The sequence below is a fragment of the Amphiprion ocellaris genome, chromosome 1 (genome assembly GCF_022539595.1).
Source record: "Amphiprion ocellaris isolate individual 3 ecotype Okinawa chromosome 1, ASM2253959v1, whole genome shotgun sequence".
NCBI lineage: Eukaryota > Metazoa > Chordata > Actinopteri > Pomacentridae > Amphiprion > Amphiprion ocellaris.
Genome location: NC_072766.1, coordinates 30,708,440 through 30,730,566, shown reverse-complemented (window position 1 = coordinate 30,730,566; position 22,127 = coordinate 30,708,440). Strand labels below are relative to the sequence as shown.

The 22,127-nt window shown below is 39.5% G+C and overlaps 2 protein-coding genes across 2 annotated transcripts; one reads left to right on the top strand and one right to left on the bottom strand.

Annotated features, from left to right (window-relative positions):
• The first annotated feature begins 2,947 nt into the window (after positions 1-2,947).
• fgf19 (fibroblast growth factor 19) lies at positions 2,948-7,873 on the top strand. The gene is made up of 3 exons (XM_023281829.3): positions 2,948-3,339; positions 3,447-3,550; positions 6,569-7,873. The coding sequence occupies exons 1-3, from the start codon at positions 3,129-3,131 to the stop codon at positions 6,884-6,886; spliced, it is 633 nt and encodes a 210-aa protein (XP_023137597.1). The 5' UTR covers positions 2,948-3,128; the 3' UTR covers positions 6,887-7,873.
• Positions 7,874-9,581: 1,708 nt separating this feature from the next.
• On the bottom strand, positions 9,582-21,754 carry zgc:153993 (uncharacterized protein LOC767645 homolog). Its single transcript, XM_023281825.3, has 6 exons — positions 21,544-21,754; positions 16,340-16,388; positions 14,130-14,291; positions 12,957-13,089; positions 11,937-12,041; positions 9,582-11,816 (listed from the first exon to the last, which is right to left on the bottom strand). The coding sequence occupies exons 1-6, from the start codon at positions 21,611-21,613 to the stop codon at positions 11,718-11,720; spliced, it is 618 nt and encodes a 205-aa protein (XP_023137593.2). The 5' UTR covers positions 21,614-21,754; the 3' UTR covers positions 9,582-11,717.
• Positions 21,755-22,127: the final 373 nt, after the last annotated feature.

The window sequence follows — 22,127 nt, the reverse complement described above, 5'->3', positions numbered from 1 at the left end:
ATAGTACAATCCTTGTGATCCCCAGCAAAGAGTAACTTGGCTTTTTTCTGCCTTTCATTGATGAAGGGCTTCTTCTGTGCCCTGTGTGACTTCAGACCAGCTTCAAGAAGTCGGTTTCCAGCTGTCCTTGCCAAACAAGTCACATTTCTCAACAGTGCCCACTCATTTTTAAGGTCGCTCGAGGTCTGACGACAATTTTTGACACAGGAATGGATGAGTGCATTGTCATCTTCTGGGGTAGAAATACGTTTCCTGCTGCCACCAGCTAGCAATTTGGTAGTACCATGTTCCACTTGGGGTTGCACAGTGGCGTGGTGGTTAGCACTTTCGCCTTGTAGCTAGAAGATCCCTGGTTTGCGTCCCAGCCTTCCCGGGATCTTTCTGCATGGAGTTTACATGTATTCCCTGTGCATGTGTGGGTTTTCTCCAGGTATTCCTCCCATGGTCCAAAAATATGCTGAGGTTAATTGATTATTCTAAATTGCCTGTAGGTGTGAATGCGAGTGTGATTGTTTGTCTGTAAATGTAGCCCTGCGACAGACTGGCGACCTGTCCAGGGTGTCCCCTGCTTTCGCCCCAAGTCAGCTGGGATAGGCTCCAACCCCCCCCCCCCCCCCCCCCGCGACCCTAATGAGGATTAAGCGGTGTATAGATAACGAATGAATGGATGGATGTTCGACTTGATTTTTCTTGGTGTAATGAATGGCTGTCTTGGAGCTCTTCAGTTTTTTCGCTACCTGTCTCTCATTCATACCATTCCAGCAGTGCCAAGATGGCTGCCTTTGCGGCTTCACATAATTCTTTTGTTTCATTTTGTGAGAGCTGACAACTTCCGAGTTGTGCTACGGCTGGAATGTAAGCAGGAAACCACTCTAGGCCTTTGCATGTGCAGTGCTACTTATGACATGAAATGACTTCTTATATACCCTGGGAAAACAATTAAGCTTAAGCATGTCAAATAGGACATAAGGTATAATGTAATCAGTTGTATTTTTTTTGTCATGTTCATTGTATTCTTCAGATAATATACCTTTTGTGGTACAAGGCATTGAAATGAACAAGAAATTGAAGAAAACAAAGGTAGTCCTATAATTTCTTCCATGACTGTAGATAGATAGACAGATACACAGACCTGCAGTTTCTGTTCTGACTTCCAAAATGTTTGTTCTGTTTGGATAGTTTGTCTGTTCTCCATCTGCAATCCTGAACACCCCTCTAATACACAACATGGGTCAAAAATGACCCACATTCATTTCCCATGTTTTTTCATGTTGCTTCTTTGCTTTATCTTTTGAAATCAATTTATTTTATGATTGCATATTCTATGTATTATTTAAATATTGTGCTTTTGATTACCACAGATCATTATTTCTATTTTTCCTTTCATAGTTTATGAACAAAAATACATTTTTTATTACTACCTCAAGTTTTCACACATGGGTCAAAAACGACCCATTCATCCAAGTGTGATTTAAAATCAAATGATTTAAGACCATAATCACGATTAGTTTCAAATAATTACTTCAGCAGTGAGTGGGGCCGAGCACAATGTTTGTAATATGCTTATTTGTAATTTTGTCACACATACACATACCTCTAATAACAGATAACACAGCTATTGAACTGTACTGTATTTGTAGTGTAACTACTGTAACTACTCATCAGATGAGTCTTATGTGTCATCAGAGAAGTCTTCTTCAAAGAGCTGGATTCATAAACACACTGACAATTCCAGCTTTACCCTGGCAAATATTCTAGGTCATTATTATCATCATCACAATTTTCAGACTCAGAATCAGGACAAATTGTCCCTCATATTCCTCATCTGGTTCTTCCAGCAGCAGAAAATCTGTGAACAGCCATACAACAGATGAAGAGAATCAAAAGCACAGTAATATTTCCAGATGTACATCAATATACATACACATACATAGCCTACAATTTTACTTTGGTGACTTAGTTGAGACAGCTTAGCTAACTACTTGGCTAAGTAGCTTGAGTAAGTAGCTTAGCTAATTCCTTAGCCAAATAGTTAGCTAAGCTAACTACAATACTTAAAGTGACAAGTACTGTCAAGATAACCTAAACCTAATCAGATATTATGTACAGTTATCTTACACAATTGTCATCAAATATGGTAACGACTGTAAAACAAGACTTACATGTAGGCCTGTCAAATGTGTGAAGGGATCTGTGCTGAGCTGTGAAATGCCTGGCAGGTCAATAGTTGTCCAGCATAAATATGTTCCTACTTGGAAACACACAAATTTCACAGTTTCCTGCCAAATGCTATAGCAAAAGCGTGTGGATCGTTTTTGTGTGTGTAAACTTGATATTAGAAATACAAAAGCTGTGCTTGTTCATGTAAGTAAGAAGAAAAATAAAAATGATTTGTGCTGAACAAAGACCATATATTTACTGAATACATGGGAATACTAAATGATGAAATATAGCTTATTTCAGTTTTTATGAGTTTTTATCTTCTCAGCCGTAGATGAAATAACATAGAAAATGAACATGGGGCATTTTTGACCTATGTTGTGCATTAGAAGAGTAGTGCTACAAAAAGGTTTTTATTCAAAAAATAACGACGGGAAAAAAATAAATAAGGATTTTCGATGCTCAAAACAAGTTAATTGAGGAATATCTGGAATACTGATCGATGAAATTAATTTATTGCAAAGATATAGAACATAAAAACTCAGTCGGGTCACTTTTAACCCATGTGCATCAAAGGGTTAACCAAAGCAGGAATCTAAATGAAACCATTCAACCTCTCTCGGCATATGCCGACGCGAATGCTTTCCTGGTCAGTTCTAAAAGGTCCAGAGTAGTTTTTGATGAAGGACGGAGTCAGTAGTGAACACACCGCTCTCCCCCAGCTTCTACAGCGGGCTCCTATAGTGCTGACCTGGGCTCGTCAGGGCTCGTCTGGGGCCAGCGCAGAGCTCGGATGCAGTTGGATGCCTTGCGGGGGTGTGTTGTGGTCCGCTTCTGAGAACTGGTTGTGGGAATGAGGGTTATCTGCTGCTGATAAGGGACCCATATAAAAGGCTGCGCTCGGATGAGACACTCACTGCCGGCTGGAGGGAGCAAGGACACCGTGCTGTCGGGGAATTAGAAGAACCATGCTGCTGCTCGCGGTCATCGCATCCGTTGCCAACGTGCTTTTTGCTGTTGGAGCTGTATGCATACCCCTGTCGGACCAGGGGCCCCACATCAGCCAGGGCTGGGGCCAGGTGGTCCGGCTCCGGCACCTGTACGCCGTCAGGCCGGGACTGCACCTGCTGATCAGCGGAGATGGACAGATCCACGGTTCCGCGGACCAGACTGTGAACAGTAAGTCCAACATGATAGAAGGCAGTTCGCAGGCTGCACCCTGATGATTGTTGATGACTGCGGGACGCTGACTGGGCTTTTAATTGTTACCAACATTTGAACTGTAGGTCTGCTGGAGATCCGACCAGTGGATCCAGGCTGTGTTGTCATCAGAGGGGTAGAAACCACACGGTTCCTCTGTATGGAAGAGGATGGCAGGCTGTATTCATCGGTAAGCATCTGATAATAATAATAATAATAATAATAATAATAATAATAATAATAAAACTCTACTGTACTAGTCCCGAATGAAATTGAGGCATCCAGCACCACATTACACTATAAATATACAAGAAGGCACAGTAAGGTATAAAAACAATATAAAATATAAAATAAAGATAGAACAGTCTGCTAAATAAGCCCAAGTAATAACAGTAGCAGCAACAACAATGTCAACCGACAAAAGTTAATTTCCCGTAAATATCACTTAAGACTCTGGGCTATATGTTTTATTAGATGTTGAATAAATATTTGTATATTATTTTCTAATACTGTGCATACCTGTATGATCTGTGCTCAGATCCGTGTTCAGATGTAACAATACAACATTAAAAGCTTTCAAATGAGCATGGCTTTACATTAACACACGACTCACAAAGTGCCAGCATTTCACGAAATAAATAGCCTTTTTTATTCCATGTAAAAGCAAATAGAGTAATTCAAATCTCAAAGGATCACATGTAACTCTAAAATGGCCACGTGGACAAATTCATAGTCAAGAGTGAATGCAAATAAAAGTATACATAAATGATTGAAATAATTGTATTTTATACATTTGATATTTCATAAGTGCTATAATAGCTTACATATACTTGGAATTTATCATTCCTACTGTCATGTTTTTCTAAGTTCAGTTTTATGTGAATTTTTTTTTAAAAATTTACTGTAGTTTCATACTGCCATTTTTCTTATGCTTTTATTCTACAGTGTAACTTGTCATTACTGAGACCCTGATTTTTCATCTTCAGCCAACCATATTTTTGTCTTTAAATCACAGCACTGCACAGTTCAGCAAGGTGCTGCTGTTAACCAGTGGCACTCAAAGCTTTTATAGGGCTGTCCAGGCTTACACCAGGGTTCAACAATGTGTCTTAAAAAATCAGTATATATCAGAAGAATAGTCTTGTTCATTTTTCACCAGACTCATCATTTGCTTAAGCAGGCAAAAGTGCCATTTAAAAATCCATGAGGACTCACATACAACATGAAAACTTTTCTGTATAATTATTTGAGTAAAACTGGAGTTGGTAGAGTTCTATATTTGTATTTTAGATACAGCTCAAAAGGAAACTACAAGTTACACCTCACAAGATAAAAACACCAAAAACACTTTAATCAATGTGTTCTTGTTCTGCTCAGGATTTCCACCTAGTTGAGACATCACTCTGTGTCCATCCAGTCTTCTGTTTCTTTCTTTTGGCTACAGGTTCTGGGTCAATCTTCAATGTTCAGCAGTTTGTTTCCAAAACTCTCAAAAGTATGTTTCATCCCCACAGTCTCTAAGAGTCTGTATAGGATCAACCAGACCAACAGTTAAACCTAAGCATTACATTTTGTGGTTGATCAGAACTACTTGGTTGAATGTAGCTGATCAGGAGATGGTTGTGCTGATAAAATGTATCTGTATGGAAACAATGATCATAGAGAAAGGGTTCTAAAAGAAGATTCTGCCAGAAATAGTAGTTGCTGGACGTAACACCTGTTATTCGTGTATAGCCCTGTAACGAGCTTCACTGTTGGCTGTGTAGGGTGGCCAGATTTTAGTCTGTGGTGGGTATGGCCACCCATCAGCTCTGTCCCTACTTTAACACTCTTTAACAGAAGATGTGAGCTAAGTGGCTGCATCTACTGACATGGTTGTAAATTTCAAGGACTTGACAATTCATCTTCTTCCATTTGTCACTCTTCAAATGACACTTCAGCTCCTCTCTGTTTTAAGATCAGCAGTCTTCAGTTCTACACAGCATGGTGACTTCAGTTGATACTGAAACTCCATTCAGCACTGAGAGTCAGACCTCAGCTTCTATGAGATGAGCTGTCAGTCCAAATAGAAACTGCTGACTTGGTTACATTAAACTTCTCATACAGTATGACAAAAAATGAATCACATAGTGTAACTGATTAGTTTTCACTCACAATACAATCAGTAAGTGTAACACAGTGGTGATCTTTTTACCTAATAGCACCTTTTTCAAAAATTGCAAAAACAAACAACAACAACAAAATCACATATAAAATGCACATAAAACCTAAATCTCCTCCAAACAGGTATACAGCAAATGCTAGAACATTCTCAAAGGATGTTCCAGAAAAATTTCTTCAGGCTTCACTGACCCGCGGTCTCCTTCGTTCGTCATATGTTGGTAATCAGCTTCCATGTTCAGAAAACAGTGCATGCCAGTCAGTCATTCATTTAAACAGACAAGCAGTTCATCAACCTTTGTGCACTGTGGTACAGGGTAGGATGTGTTTGCAAAGTGAAAAGCCTGAATGAAAAGGCTCAGCAACAGCAACAACAACCTTGGCCTCTGGCTGGCTATCTTTGTCCAAAGTAAACAGATATCGTAGAACTTGCAGCACCACTTACGTCTGTTTTTTTCCCCTTTAAATAAAGTGATTAATTAGTAAAAAAAAGAAAAAAAAAGAAGACACTATTATTGCTGGCATATACCCTATAGGGATAAATAGGAATAGAAACAACTTCATAATTATACATTACAACATAAAAGAAACAAGAGGAAATTCTAAATTATTACCATATTATATAATTTCTGTTTTGAATATTTTAGCTGGAGTAACCTGCTTGTGCCCTTAATAACCCCTAAGTTTTCCTCCCCCTCACTGTACAACATGCATCTAGATTTCTAACCTGAAATATTACAAGGTCCAATGTCGTCACCTAATTTAACTGAAGATAAACTGGGGTTATTTTGTTGTTGTTTTTTTACAATTGGAACAAGGGGAATATCTGCTGCTATTGAAAAAACATGATAGTATCACATTTACAAGTGCAGATCAAGACAGTGCATGGAAAGCCACAGCATACAAAATCAATATCTTCCCAAAATAAAGCTACAGTAAGTCAAATAAACAGCACACACTACACAACAACAGAGACATTAGTTTCTCACAGTGACTGTGCATTTTATCTGAAAAACATTTTACATGTGAACATCTTCCACCTTTCCAGCACACCTACAGTAGAGACGATTGCACCTTCAGGGAGCAGATCCTTCCAGACGGGTACAGCGTCTACATCTCTGACAGACACGGAGCTCTGCTCAGCCTGGGAAACCACCGGCAGAGGCTGCAGGGTTTAGATCGAGGCGTTCCAGCTCTGGCCCAGTTCCTCCCCAGGATCAGCACCCTGGATAAGACCTTGCCCTCTAAACCGGCTGTAAATCCTCAACAGCTGAGTGCAGTACAAACAGAAGAACCTGTGGATGCCATGGATTCGTTTGGAAAGCTCTCTCAGATCATTCACAGTCCCAGCTTCCACAAGAGATGAGACAACAGTTTTGAAACATCTGTTAATATAAGTGTCCTGGGGCTTCCATGCACTCCTCCTTGCATGTTGTAAAACCAGGGACTCGCTGCTGGTCTAGTAAGCCTGCACCAGAATAGCTGCCAGCACTGTTCAGTCAGATGTGACCAAACAAAATGCAAGTGCAGTGTCCTGCAGACTGGAAAGCGATGCCTGTAAAGAGTGTCTATCCAGTAATACTCCATTTACTGATCAAACACTGGGCGTGTGCTCACTCTTCCTCCCTGAAGAAAGCCAAGGACAATGGGAGGGGTGTGTTTGCTTGGAACAAAAAGAAGGGCACCACCGACCACCGAAAAACAAAGAGCAGGACCTTCAAACACAGGGAAAAGGAAATGATGCTTCTCTGGTGTTTCTGGTTCGAACAGACGATAAGCATATGTTTACTATGTTCCTGTAACATGACGAGAGGGGTTTCATGTATATTTCTTCCCTCTATTGACAATGAGAAAAGACTGAGTTATATGTAGGTAAAGATCATAATGTTGATAAAATAACAGTGGGATGGTGTGGTAAAAAGTTAGGCAAAAACATTATTATGCTACAGTTTTATACTACATTTGCTGTATTTATTTAGTATTTACAAATGCTACTTTTCATTGTATATGTAGTCCAACAGTGCTCTTCACCCACTGATCAGTTAACCACACATTAAAGAAGCTAATCTGGAACACTGGAGGAATCAAACCAAAACTCAAAACTAATTTTACTGCTATCTGGCCCTAAACTCTGAATAAAAACTGGCAGAATATATCTTTACTGTCAGAGATAGAAAGCAGAAACAGATACACCAAATACAAACTCCAGGACCACAGTTGAGCCACAGACGAAGAACGAAACAAGAGCTCATAGCTACAAACAGAACAAAGAGTGTGTGGTCTCTGTGTGACAGAGGTGCTCCTCATCTTAAAATGTAATATACTAATAAAAGGACTGCCTTAGGACACTGGACTTGTTAATCCCAAATTTCGCAGAACTTGAAGACAATGATAAGCAACAGAGTGTATTAGAAGAGGGACACACAGTGTAGCTAGCTGCACATTATGTGTCTATGTGGCAAGTTAAGGGACACATAAAACACGTTTGCACAATTTTCTTTTTTTGCCATTCTCATTTTGTATGCTCTTATTTTTATACTCAATAAATTTTATCTTTTTCTTTTAAAATGTTCATTTCTTTTTTTTAAAATTACACCATCATTGATGCTTTGGCAATACTGTTTGTGTTTTAGTTATGCCACTAACACATATTAAATTGAAATAAAAATCAGAGAGAGAGACAGAGAGAGAGAGAGAGAGAGAGCGAGAGAGAGTGCAGACAGATGACAGGAAGCAAAGAAATGACAGACACACCAAAGGACTTAAGTCACAGTGATGGCCAAACTCATATTTCAAGGCTATTTACTTCCTTATTTGGTCAGGGGGAATAATTAAAGCACATTAATTAATTAACTAATTAACTAACTAATTAACTAACTAATTAATTAGTAGTAAAGATAATCTGAGCTCAAAGGTTTCCTTACTAATAAATCACAGATTATAACCCTCTGGTGTGCTAGTTATTGTAATAATGGAAGTGTCCCTCAGAAAACCCCACTAGTGACCCCTAGACGCCGCAACACCAATTACACCCAAAATACAAGTGACTGGCAGTAAGCCATCCATCCATCATCTATACACCGCTTAATCCTCATCAGGGTCGTGGCACTGCTAGAGGCTATCTCAGCTGACTTGGGGCGAAGGCAGGGGACACCCTGGACAGGTCGTCAATTGCAGGGCTACACATAGAGACAGACAATCACACTCACATTCACACAGTCTAGAGTCACCAATTAACCTGAGCATGTTTTTGGGCTGTTGGAGGAAGCCGGGGTACCCGGAGAAAACCCACGCATACACAGGGAGAACATGCAAACTCCATGCAGAAAGATCCCGGGAAGGCTGGGACGCGAACCAGAGATCTTCTAGCTACAAGGCGAAAGTGCTAACCACCACGCACTGTGCAACCCCAAGTAGAACATGGTACTACCAAATTGCTAGCTGGTGGCAGCAGGAAACGTTTTTCTACCCCAGAAGATGACAATGCACTCATCCATTCCTGTGTCAAAAATTGTCATCAGACCTCGAGCGACCTTAAAAATGAGTGGGCACTGTCGAGAAATGTGACTTGTTTGGCAAGGACAGCTGGAAACTGACTTCTCCCCCCCCCCTTATAACAACAAAATGAAATTAAACAAATAAAAAAGAAGTAAATTATGCTAGAATTTAGGGCTGGACCCCATTATCCGAATATCTGAATATTCGGTCGTGATGATGGTATTGAAATATTTATTTAGAATATTTCGAATACCCCACCTCCAGGCAACTACCCCATGAAGCTCATGGAGAGAATGTCAAAGGGTGCAAAGCAGTAATCAAAGCAAAGGGTGGCTAATCATGTTTTTTATAATAAATATAAATATAAAACATGATTTGACTTATTTCACACTTTTTTGTTTACTACATAATTCCATGTGTTTATTCATAGTTTTGATGCCATCATTAAATATCTACAATGTAGAAAATAGTAAAAATAAAGAAAAAACATTGAATGAGAAGGTGTGTCCAAACATTTGACTAGTAGTGTATATCCCATAGCCATGAAAAACATTCACGCTATGAGCAGTCTAAGACACTTTACATTTATTCACACAAATGTAGTCCATTACAAAAAAAAATTCAGACAAAACAATAAAAATCATCAGGTTTCAATTTAAACAGATGCAACAGAACAGCAGATGAATAGTGTGATTTCCCTCTCAAAGAGCTCAGTCTAATAGCAAAAACTGTAATGAGTAAAAAGGACTAGTTTAAGTAAGTACCTCTTCATCTATAAAACTTTATTCCCATAGAGCCACACAGAACAATTTCTTGTTCACTAAAATTTTGCTCCCCTTTGTCTACTTTAAGAATCTACATAGATATTTTTTTTCAACCATTTCTCAATGGCCACACAAGTTTTACAGGCTAAAAATGTACCTTCATATGAACATCTGTTCATATTAAGGCTCAGTGAAGATGTAGTTGAATGCTGTCCAACCTGCTAATCAAGGCTGATTGCATTTTATAGGCTGCTGCATTGGCTTCCTCAGTCAGATCAGACTTCTGTTATTTACATACAGCAGGGAGACCATCAGCCATAGATGCAACCGAAATTAGCTCCTTAACACTCCAGAAGCAGAGTCTCACAAGACACCATTTGTCAGTCATGCACTGGTCTTTTCAACATGCTCTCCTGTCCACACTCCACACTTCAGCATTATGCAGACACCTCAACTCTGTCTTTTTTTTTTAAAACTAATGACTTAAACAGACAATAGCTGTTTTTGCCCTAAAATCAGGCAGTGGTACTGTTGGCATGGATTTTACCAGTCCGTGTGCAATTCAGATGTCTTCACAGTACGGTGATGGTGAGGGGATTACTCATAAGAGATAGTTAAAGGGGCAACTCACTGTAAACATAAGTCACTACCAGCAGTAAAGTATTTCAGGCACTAGAAGAACCTCAGCTCATCAACAGAGCTGTGAGCCAGCAGAGTAGTTCAAAACACAAATAAAAATCTCATTCCCTTTACGTATTACACTGCACTGATCTAAGAAGGACCTGAGCAGATGACTTACCTGAACCTGAGATGGACCATGTCCATTAAAAAAAAAACAAAAAAAAAAAAAAACTGAAATTGCATTTTCCATGGTGCAGAGTGTTGGCATTTGGTACTTTCTCCAGCTCTGAAGACTCATGACAACCAGGACGTTTTAAATGCTTCATTTGTTGACATGCATGTGTATAAAAAGATATGAGCGTGGTTAACTAAAGAACCATCATGGCTACCGTTTGGCCAAAATACAACAGCATTAAAACTTCAGCTACAAACTCACATGGAAGGCAGTCAATTTTGACTTTTTGATTGCTTGCATTAAGAAAAATCATGTTAGTGTCCTCAGGGTCATTTTTCAGGTATCTTCTTTAGATTGGGCAATTAATCAGACTTGTTGCATTGAACCATAGGTGGTGTCAGATAGTCACGTCTGTCTGGTGCAGAGGTTTATTTGTACACTGGTCACCAATCTCCTATCTCACACTTCATGTTTGTAGAGAACCTGGTGCTAAATCCCTTGCAGACAAACTGACTTCATTATTTCTTTGCATTTATCTTTATATTTGTTTTGAATTACATTTAAATGTTAACAAAACCTACGGCTAAAAAGCTGAAGTTCTTTTTAAGAAGTTTAATAAATGCATGATTCTAAAGTCTATGAGCAATCGTGTTAAATAATAGCGATCTCCATCAAGCAGCCCTACTCTCTATGTCCTCTAAGTCTCATCCAAATTTTCCAAAGGCCAAAGACCCCACCTAGAGCCTCAGATGTGGTTCAGGTAAGGTCAGGTCCTTGACTTAGATGACAGTTGTAGTATGTCCCACTTCTTTAAACAACATCATTGCTGACAGCCACTGCTACTCAGCGGCTAAGCGCCTCCAAAATGGCTGGTGCAGGTTGTGTAGCAGCTTCTGTAATTTGTGGAAGGTCCTGATAAGCTGCTGGTGAAGGAAGACAGATGTCTAGTGGACAACTGGCTGTAAAAGCACTTATTTTGTTCTTGGAAACCTGAGAAAAGTAAAATACTTGACCTCCTCTTGCTAATGATATGAAGGATGAGGAGTGGTTGTAATTAATGTCCCAGAGACTGTCTTTATCAAAAAGCTGCATATATTCAGGAGATGGGACTGCAGTCCTGGTTGTGAGGTCTGGTAGTGTCAGCGTGTCCTCCTGAGATAAACAAAAGTTGCCACCAGTACGACTGATGCTACTATGGCTGCTGCCCTCCATCGAGAAAAGCTACGGATCACCCCCTCCTGGAAAGATCAAGAGAACGGGGGTTAGGAGCTTTGGATCCCCTAACAAGTCCATGCAGGAGACCAGAAAGCCTTAAGCAAACATTTAGGACAAAACTTTACAGATGATGTACCACTCACCCAGCCTCCCTGCTGCACAAGCCAGGCATAGAGCTGCTCTCTAATGACTTGGAGAACCCAGCTGATAACCATTCTGATGTTCTCTAAATGGTTGGTAGTCAGAGCCTTGAAAACAAAAAAAAAATTGCCAATAATAACCTCTCTTAGTTTGTCAGCCACTGATGCTTGATGATGACTTCAATGTGCAATCTAAGAATGAAATCTTTAAGTGGCACCAGGTCAGTGCCATGTATGGAAATAATTAGAATAGTTATATTTTTGGTTTTTACACAATATATGTGAACATTGTGAAAATAGGCATTTACAACGTGAACAAAAATGTTAGTCAAAAAGTGATGCATATGATCGGTGCTAACATCAGGTGACTTGAACAGTGATGTGAGTAGCTACACTATATGTATATCTGCTGCAAAAGGCGGTTCATTTTGGAGAAAATTTCAGCTTGAACCTGTGTGTAGCCTTTAGACTGGAGCCGGCACAGTCCCTGAAATCCAAATCATAGTTTTTCTTTTTTCCTTTCAGTATGTACTACAGATGCCCTTACAAAGTGTGGACGGTGCATACAATTGGGACTTATTACTTCATCATAATATTGTGAATTGAGCTTTGATCGCCTTGCTCATTTATTGGTCACAGTCTCCAATGTGAAATCATCTGTCTTGTAATTCGAGCAAGAGAGGGCTATATATGTGATGTATATTCTGCAGCACAGCGGATTGTGGGTGAGACTGACCAATAAATTCTCCCCGTGTCTCCCTTGAGAAAGATTTTAATCACAAGGGACTTCCTTGTTACATAAATGTTAAGTAAATAAAAATGAATTAAAAAAGACTGACTTCCATACTGCAAAATAAGGTATTGATGGTAAAAGATGGTATTTTTGGCATACTGCATTTGACATACTATGCACTGGGACAAACCAAATCAATTTCTGTAATATGGGTGCTGAACACAGCTATAGAAACAACAGATTATTTGTTATTTCAGTGCTGAAACTGATTTATAAAGTGGATGTATCACCTTGTATATAAGTCTGTAGGCCAGATGAAAGAGAGCCACCACTCGACCCCAGTTAATTCCATCAGCAAAGATGCTCCTGGCAACCTTCATGAAGATGTCCTGAGCACAGTTTCCCTGAACCTGGTTGATAAGTCTGAAAGGTGAAAAAGAACACATTTAAATGCAGCAATGATTAAAAATGATTTTACTTTACAGATTTATGACAACCTTGTCCTGCATCCCATGAAACATTCATATCAGACGTTTGCCTGAACACCAGTGTTCATGTCTTTTGTTTAATTATTCTGAAGTTGTAGTAAAATCTGTGGCAAACAAGAGTGTGAGGTTTTTATGACACTGGATGGTTACACTTCGCTGTGATAACCCTTTAGCCAATTTGACTAGGTCATACTTCAACAGCAGCAATTATTTTTAAAATTCATATTTATAAAAAAAAATATCATGCCATGCATATTAATCTTTCATACGTTGACTGCTTCCCTGAAAGGATTCAAAGTTAAATAAAATTACAGTTTACAGGGAACACTAGCCAAGTTTATATCCAAACGTAAAACTAATTTTTGCAAAATGGTTGGTTGGTCAAAAAATTAGCTGGTGGTGCCAATTCTCCAGTCAATGCCACTAAGCACTGCAGAGGAAGGGAATATAACAAGATGGCATCATTGAAGAAACTCCAGTCAGAGTGCAAATGATGGAAAACTGTGTGAAAGCACGATCGTAATCAGATGTCAGACAAGAAGGCTACAGCCTCCCTATTGCTCCATATAGATCTTATATCTACAATCCAAGTGAAGAGTGGTATTTAACCAACACAGTTCATGTAATTTCATGTTTTCATTCAGCATATGTTTCTAACTAGTGATGTTTGTGATATTTTGACTTTTTAAATTCTTATCAGACTTTTAGGAAACACATGAAGGAACAAAAACTTACAGACATACTTGTATTTCAGTGTTAGTGAACAGAAGCCACTCCTTAGGCACACTAACAAATGTTTGTAAATTCACAAAGGAGTCACAAAGGAGTGAAGTTTTTTGCTCTCAATCTGCCCAAAGCAGCCACAATGAGTGTCTACACTGAAAGAGTTTGATGAGACAAGTGAAAATCAGGTAGCCAGTAACCAAAGGATCGGCTGATTGAGGTGGTTGTCTTCTTATACAATGCACAGCTTACCGCTGGAGCTCAGCGTTCCTGTTCAGTTCATCAGCTATCTTGAGAAGCTGATCCACCACTTCTTTAATTTGTGGATCCTGTAGTTCATCCGGCCTTCCTCCCAGATCCTCAGAGGAGACGTGCCGACTAGGGTCTTCTGTGTTTATACGTTCAATCACATACCTGCGATGGGGACAACTGATGACTAACAACATACTAGAAATATTTTATCAGCAGGTCATAAATGTTTTTATCATTATGCCATTCAATAAAACTGTTAAGATGTGTGTCCAGGGAGATAGGCCAGTGTTTTTTGAACAGCATATTTTTAAAGTGGCTATATAACCTAATATAAATTTAATAACATAAATGCATAGCTCTGTGGAAATTTAACAATGTTGTTCATGTTTCAGAAGCAACAACACTTCATGATGAGGTTACCAAATGATTAGTCTTGCACACTGCACCAGAAAAGTACAGGATTTGCTGGAAAAAAGCACTGTTACTACAGCAACAGACTTTTGTTTTTGATTTTACAGCAAATGCAGAACTGAAGCGTTCTGCTTTAAGTGCAAATGTCTTAGCCATGGACACAGTTGCCACACTGCCACCTACAAGAGGCTAAACACCCCTATGTAGCTAATTTATCCTCTTAAAACAATTTCAAAGTACAGTGAGTGATGTCTTCTATGTGTGAGAAATGCAGTCTAAAGTTCAGTTTTATCTGATATGAGGACTATGAGTTAGCCGCATCAAATAAGTAGTTAGTTTGTATACTACCAAAGTGTAAGATGTTGCAACTCCCCTGCACCAAGGAATTAGTGGCCATTGAAATTAATACTCTACCCTAAAAAGCTGTTTCTTCAAACCATCCCAACTTCATTAGTGTAATTCAGTCTGCCGATCAGACCTGGATAACCTTTATTACTTCTGACAGGGAAAACAAATTTTAAGAGCTGAATGACAGAGGGAAGAGTCTTGTCCGGTATTATAGTGCACCAAAATCATAAAGAAGCACTGGGGTGAAGAGTCTGGAGTCCTGTGGTAGCAGAGTGGATGATGTGGTTGCCAGGTCAGAAAGATGGATGTAAATGAGCAGAAGGCATGTGAAAACTTGTGGGTACGTATGACTGACACAGCCACACTGCTAACAGTTTAGTGTCTCCGCTGCAGAAACGTTCCTTCAGGACAATGGAACCAGGATAGAGTCACCAAATGTTAACAAAGCGGCAATCATCTGAAAGCCACAAATAGTAACGATAGGTTCCAGACTACTTTTCTTTTGGTCAAGCCTCTGTGAGGCGGAGACACGCAATTCGTCACCAGGGCTTGTATATTTGTATATGTATAATATATTTTATATTTGTATATTTATTTGACTTGTATATCTTTCAGTGATCTAACATTGTCGATGATGACAGACGGGAGTTACAGCTTATATCTCTTGTTCTTCCTGAGTCTCTGCTGCCTGGACCAGTTCTTTTGTCTTGTTGCTTTGCTCTTTCTTTGCATGTCTTCCTCTGCGGGGATGTTTGTAAGGTTGCCATGCAAGCTACCTTTGATATGATCAGCTGATCCCTGGTACAAATAATGTTAGCGTGGGGTTGCCAGGAAACCCCACGCTCACTCTACTTTGAATGAAAGAGGCAATAAGATGGCAAAAATTAGAGCAGAAGTTTTCTCATCAGTGTATGCAGACATAGCAGAGCTTAAAAACAGTCCATAATCCAAACGGTGTGACAAAAAATTAAGTTCACAGAGTTTTCTTTTTTTCAAATTACAAAATAAGCAGGAGCAACCACAACAAGCTACACACTCACACTTGCATAACTTCACATTTATAATATGATGCCTCATATCAACTTCTGTTGAACTTTGGAACACATTTGTACACAGACTAAGGACAGTGGATTGACTCGTTATTCATGTACAGTGAAAATTGTGTTAAGAAGGGATCCCTTTCCAGTCAGTATGGACAGGATGAGTGACTACGGGCACCGATAATTCTTCTGATCTACATACAGGCATGTCAGTGATGTTTGAAAAACTGTGATCCTATCCTGAAAGCATGAAACATGGTGGCAGGTGACAATTTATCAGCACCCCAAAAAATATAAGTGAATCACATTAATTAATGTAATATATTTCTAAAGGAAAAAACACAAAGAAGTTTAATAAACTCTGGGTGTAACACTGGTATGATCCTTTAGCAAGTCATTGTTCAGACTTACCCTCTGAGGACCACTGCTCCCTGCTCCAAGATGGGATCATCAATAACATCTGAAAGAGCCAGAAGATCAACACTGGTTTGTTTGCAACATATTCCTTTCAAATTAAAAAATATTCTTTACATTCAGAGGTGAAACTAAACCACCATTACAGACAATGGCAGTTTTTTGGTGCAACCGGGCAAACATAACATGTTACTATTGGAAAGAACTCTTGTTTAGCAAGATAAGCTAACTTTCCATGAGAACATTCCATGACCCACGCTTCCAGCACACATTTTGAAGACTAGCAAAGTAATTACTTAAGAGAAAATTGCTTGTGCAGGTGTTTTACAGTAAAGTTTTCTCTAAAAATTGTGTATAATTTCATACTACTACAGTCAAACTGTTTATATGAGGCTACAGTGGAAAGCTAGATGATTTTGCACTTTTTACTAAGGCTGTTGATTAAGGAAAGAACTGACTGCGATAATTTGTTTTTCTGCGATGTATATGGTAGTATAAAAACAAGAAATTTTACTAGATTGCTTCACTAACTATTTGGAAAGAAATTATCAGTCAGGAATGACTGGGGTGATTCTGTTTACTTGGCAAGACTTTTTGACTCTAAAGCTTTTTCATATACAGTGGACCCTCGTATATCGCAGGGTAGGGCTGGGCGATAAATCGATTTTATCGATTAATTCGACTTTATACTTAATGTCGATTTGTTTTAAAGAAAATCGATTTTCTCATCAACATCCGCCACCAGCGCCTTCCCGCTGGGCTCCCGTAGTTCAGAGTGCGCGCCCCCCTTCCCCCCACACTTGATACACAAACAACATGGTGGTGAGCGGTGCAGATCTAAAGGCACGTGTCGACTAGATGCGATTTTCCCGCACGGCAACGCACCACATCTGAAAATTGCATGGACGGCGGACGGTCACTAGCGGACCACAACATGGTCACATGACAGCTCTGGACCAACAGCGGGTCGCTACGTGATCACGTGACTGAGCTTTCAGCTGGACAGTCCTGCAGACAAGTCAGCTACACACAGCGGCTCGGCGGCAAATTTTCCCTTTTATTTCAAAAAACACGTCAGCAAAGAGTATTTTTGAAAGCATTTGAGGTGAGAAATAATATGTGCAGCAGCTGAATCTGTCCTGGTTTTAGGTCACCGACGCCTAGTTTAGAAGTTTGAGAACAGTTTCACGATGCCTGGAATCTCCGCATGCCGCATCCAATTTACATAAAGTAGAAGTCCAGTCTACTTTATGCAAATGAGCTGCAGCCCTCTCTAGGTAAACACACCGGATCACAGCTGGAAACACACCGCAACCGGACCAGCATGCCACATGCGGCACATTTCCAGCTGCGATCCGGTGTGTTTACCCGGAGAGGGCTGCAGCTCATTTACATAGAGTAGACTGGACTCTGGCGTGCAGAGATTAGGTAGGGGGTAAAAAAAAATCTGATAAATCGTGAATTGGGATTTTTTTGTGAAACAAAAGGGATTTTTTTTTTTTTTAAGGCCATATCGCCCAGCCCTATCGCAGGGGTTAAGTTCCAGACTCTCCTGTGATAGACGAAAATCTGCAAAGTAGCGACCATATTGTAACCCTTAAATGCTGGTCAACTCACCCGTCTCCAGGGCTGTAGGTCAGGCCTGTTACAATTTATTTTACGTTTTTATGCTCATGTCTTTTGCTGTCTTCCATGCTAAACATATCGAGCATGACAGGACAGTTTTCTGCAGGCTTTATTCACGGCTCAGTACAACAAACACGGACGCACTCTTACCGACTCTCCTGCTGTACCACAATTAAATCAGCTGTACCAAAAACAATAAGAATGCGGAACCAACATCCAGGACACCAAACAGGGCAATAAGCAAGCACAAAACAATAAAAAATCTGACCAAATAGTCAATGAAATAAGATCCAAGGCACAACATAAATAAACATCCAAATAATAAACAAAATAAAGTAAGTGCAAATTAACAAAATCATACACAAATCCAATGCTACAGTATTTATTTTATTATTACTCCGCCAAGGAACGCGGCGGAGTTATGTGACGATCAGCTTACGTGTCTCTGTGAATCTGTCTGTCCTGTAAAACACTACTCAAAAACGGACCAACGGATTTGGATGAAATTTTCTGGGAAGGTCAGAAATGACACAAGGACACAAGGTGGATCAAGACACAAGTATTGTCTTGATCCACAGATTTGTTAAGGATTCCCACTGCAAGATATAGCGGCTGGCACGGCGTCACTGTAACCATGACAACTGAACACTGCATCAGTTCTCTGCTGACAATCATGTGATCCTATTACAAATCCACCCAGCGCTGTATGCTACGCATTTTATTTACATCAAATATTCTTTTAATATGTTTAAATTTTTTTAACATATTTTTTATATTGTTTTCAATTTTTTAAGGCTAGAACATGCTTATTTAACTGCAAAAATTATTTAAATAATGTAGCAATAGCAGAGCCGGGGTTGCTATGATTGAACTATTGTGCTGCAATGCACCATGGGAGATCGGGGTGTTGGGGGTTTAAATGTCATTATTGTGGTTTATGTTAGGGTTACAGTGTTTGCAGTGTTTGGGTTTTATTTTGTTTTTGTGGTTCAGTCAGCCTCATTAGTTTGCTTAAGTGTTACGTTGTCAGGACCGTGAGTGTGAAGTGTAGCGTGTTTGATGACTTCCTGCCACATTTACAACGTAGTCTATGTCAAAATAAAAGCATTTAGCAGTTATATAGTGTATGAAAAGCACATATGTGTTCTCCAATGCAATGCAACTTGCCACCAAAGCAATTGCAGAAAAAAAATCATCTGTACCGCGAAATTCCTTGACATAACTAAACATCCGTGGAACCAAACCCAATCCAAAAATCCACGATATAGTGAGACCGTGAGAAGTTAACCGCGATATAATGAGGGACCACTGTAGTGCAACACTGGCAAAGGTATCCAACACATTGTTATGCTTTGGATGGTTTTTAGATCTAGCTTTGCACCCATCATACAAAGCTTTGAGCAGCTGATTTAAATAATCAAACAAATTAGCTGGCTAGTGAGGTCATAACACAAACACCTGTTTATGGTCAATATCATCCTTTATGTAGCTGAAATATTTTATACAACTGGCTAGGGCTGCACAGTTATGGCCAAAATGATAATCACGATTGTTTGGATCAATATATATATTATGCTTTCTTATATTGGATCTTATATTTTTGTCATGCCGTGTATGATGACAGTAAAGCTATTCTATTCTAAATCATGAGATCATGATTATTTATCACTATTACTTACTGATTTTGGAGACAAAATATTTTTCATTGCACTTTCACAGTTAAACTCAAAGCACCTCACTTCTTGAGAATTATTAATAGACACAACAGTTTACCAATTTTCCCAAAACACATCACATGCAAGTTATGGTAGCAACTAGCTTGCTGGCTGTGTATAGAGACTCCTAGTTTCCACTCAGTTACTGCAGCACAAGAAGTCAGACAGATGTGTGACAAATTACTTTGAAAAGAGTGAAATAAGGTATTCTAATGTCAGATTTACCAAAGTTGAAATTAGATGATTTTATATTCATGGGCTGTTTTCTATGAACACAATGTTTTAAGCATCAATACCATAGTCAGTCATGTTCATTTATTATTATTATTATTATTATTATTATTATTATTATTATTATTATTAATAATAATAATAATAATAAGAAGAAGAAGAAGAAGAAGAAGAAGAAGAAGAAGAAGAAGAAGAAGAAGAAGCCAACATTGCAACTGAGAGAAATATTCTATTGATTGTGCAGTCCTACAGCTGATGTTGCATTTCTTTAAGCAATCAAATATTCCTTTTCAATGTTTCTCTTCAGTTTGTCTCTCATCTTGCTGTTCACATGCAGAGCCTTCATGTTAACAAACTCCATGTCTTGTAAACAATAGGACTGGACCCGGCTATCCGAATATTTGGTCGTGACGGTTTAATATTTATTTGGAGATCCAAATATTTGGCTCGTTCCTTCGCGCGCACTACACCATGTCTTCCTTTGTTAATTAAGACGTTTTTAATCAGCAACCCCTTCATGATGCATTAGAACTTCCTATGTACTGCTAGGATTTGAAAATATTTAAGTGGCTGCTGATAATTACTACAGTTTATTTTTGTCTCAGTATACTGTATTTTCAACAGCTGCATTACTAAAACGATTTACAGTAATTATTAGATGTTGAAGCTTGAACAGATACTTCAAAGATTTACCTGCAGAATTCCAAGTTAAGTAAGATGAAATGAAATGAAAACTATACTAACAACCAAAATACTATAACCAAAAAATATCAGAGAAAGTCAGCAAAATTACATATTATATGAAATGATAATGAGTGATTGTTCATCACCCTGTGATAGACTGGTGACCTGTCCAGGTGAGCCCTGCCTTAACCCTAAGTCAGGTGGGATTGAGTCCAGTCTCCTAATTAGGACCAAGCAGTGTATAGATAATGGATGGATGAATAATGACTCTGATCTGCTCTCTTCCAGCAGCAGAATCTGCAGTTGTCTTCTTATGTCCTCACAGATAAGTGAGCAGCTCCTCCATCATCCTTTGACCCCACAAGAAAGTCCTTACTAGTATTTCACACATGGTCAGGGAGCTGTGTGTGTTTAAGATCAGCTGTTGTTACTGTACATCAGATACAGTGAGAACTGGTCTAGACAGGCCATAGACTCGCATCTTCCTGACTCTGGCTGAAATCTGCCTGTTTTATTGCCTTGTTTACCACCATTATAAAGAACTCCACAAGTCTGCTCTCTAGGTTCAGAGCCGACTCGTGGAGTTCTTTATAATACACACGCTGTCGGCACACGTTCAGTGAGGTGGTTTCACCGTTTATCGCAGTGATCTTCACTGACAACGCTCTTCAAGCAGCTCGGCTTCAGTAAGAATACAGCACAGCTGGCTTCAAGTTCCACGAGCGTCTGTGAGAAACACCCAGAGTTATCGACACGCACCGTCCGGTAGCAGCGGCGACCCACCGAGGGCCCGGTTCCGTTACGGTCGGGTGTGTCGATGAATAAATGAGGTTACCACAACGGCCCTGTTCACAGCTTCAACACAACGTGACGGTACTTGTCAGCTAATATTTGGTTCTCCAAAGTTTTCTACCGAGTGTGTAAACCTGACACGGCTCCACATACCTTCTCCGCCCACGGCGCCCTGAGGTTCCTGCTCTCCCGGTGATTTCTCCTCGTCTCGGCTGTCAGACATTTCCCCAAAGTTTTTCAGCTCGGTGTGTTGAATTTTAGTTTTTTCTTCAATATTTAAAGCTGGTTCGGCCTAATAAAAGTAAGAAGTTCGGCCGCGTCCGCCCCGTGAAAAGCCTCTTCCTCCTAGTGAAGAACACGGAAGTGACACGGAGCGTCCCGCGGCCCGCCTCAGGGCCTCAGCTTGAACACAGTGTTCCGGTGAGCACCGGGCCGGTTCAGCTGTCTGCTCGCTGGGATTATCTCCCTCTGAACTCTCACACTGCACTCTACTGTGATCAGAGTGAAGCTTGATGTGTTTCTTTTTTTTTATAGCGTATATATGGGTCATTCCAGAAGTGGAGGACATTTTACGTCCCACCCATCAAATTTCAAATAATTCATGTACAAAATGCGTAAATTTACTTGTCCTGTAACCAAATCTAAAAAAAATAATAATAATAATAACAAAAAAAAAACAAGACTAGTGGAATAGAATGTTTGAAAATATTTTTTAAAAACAAATAAATCTGGAGTTC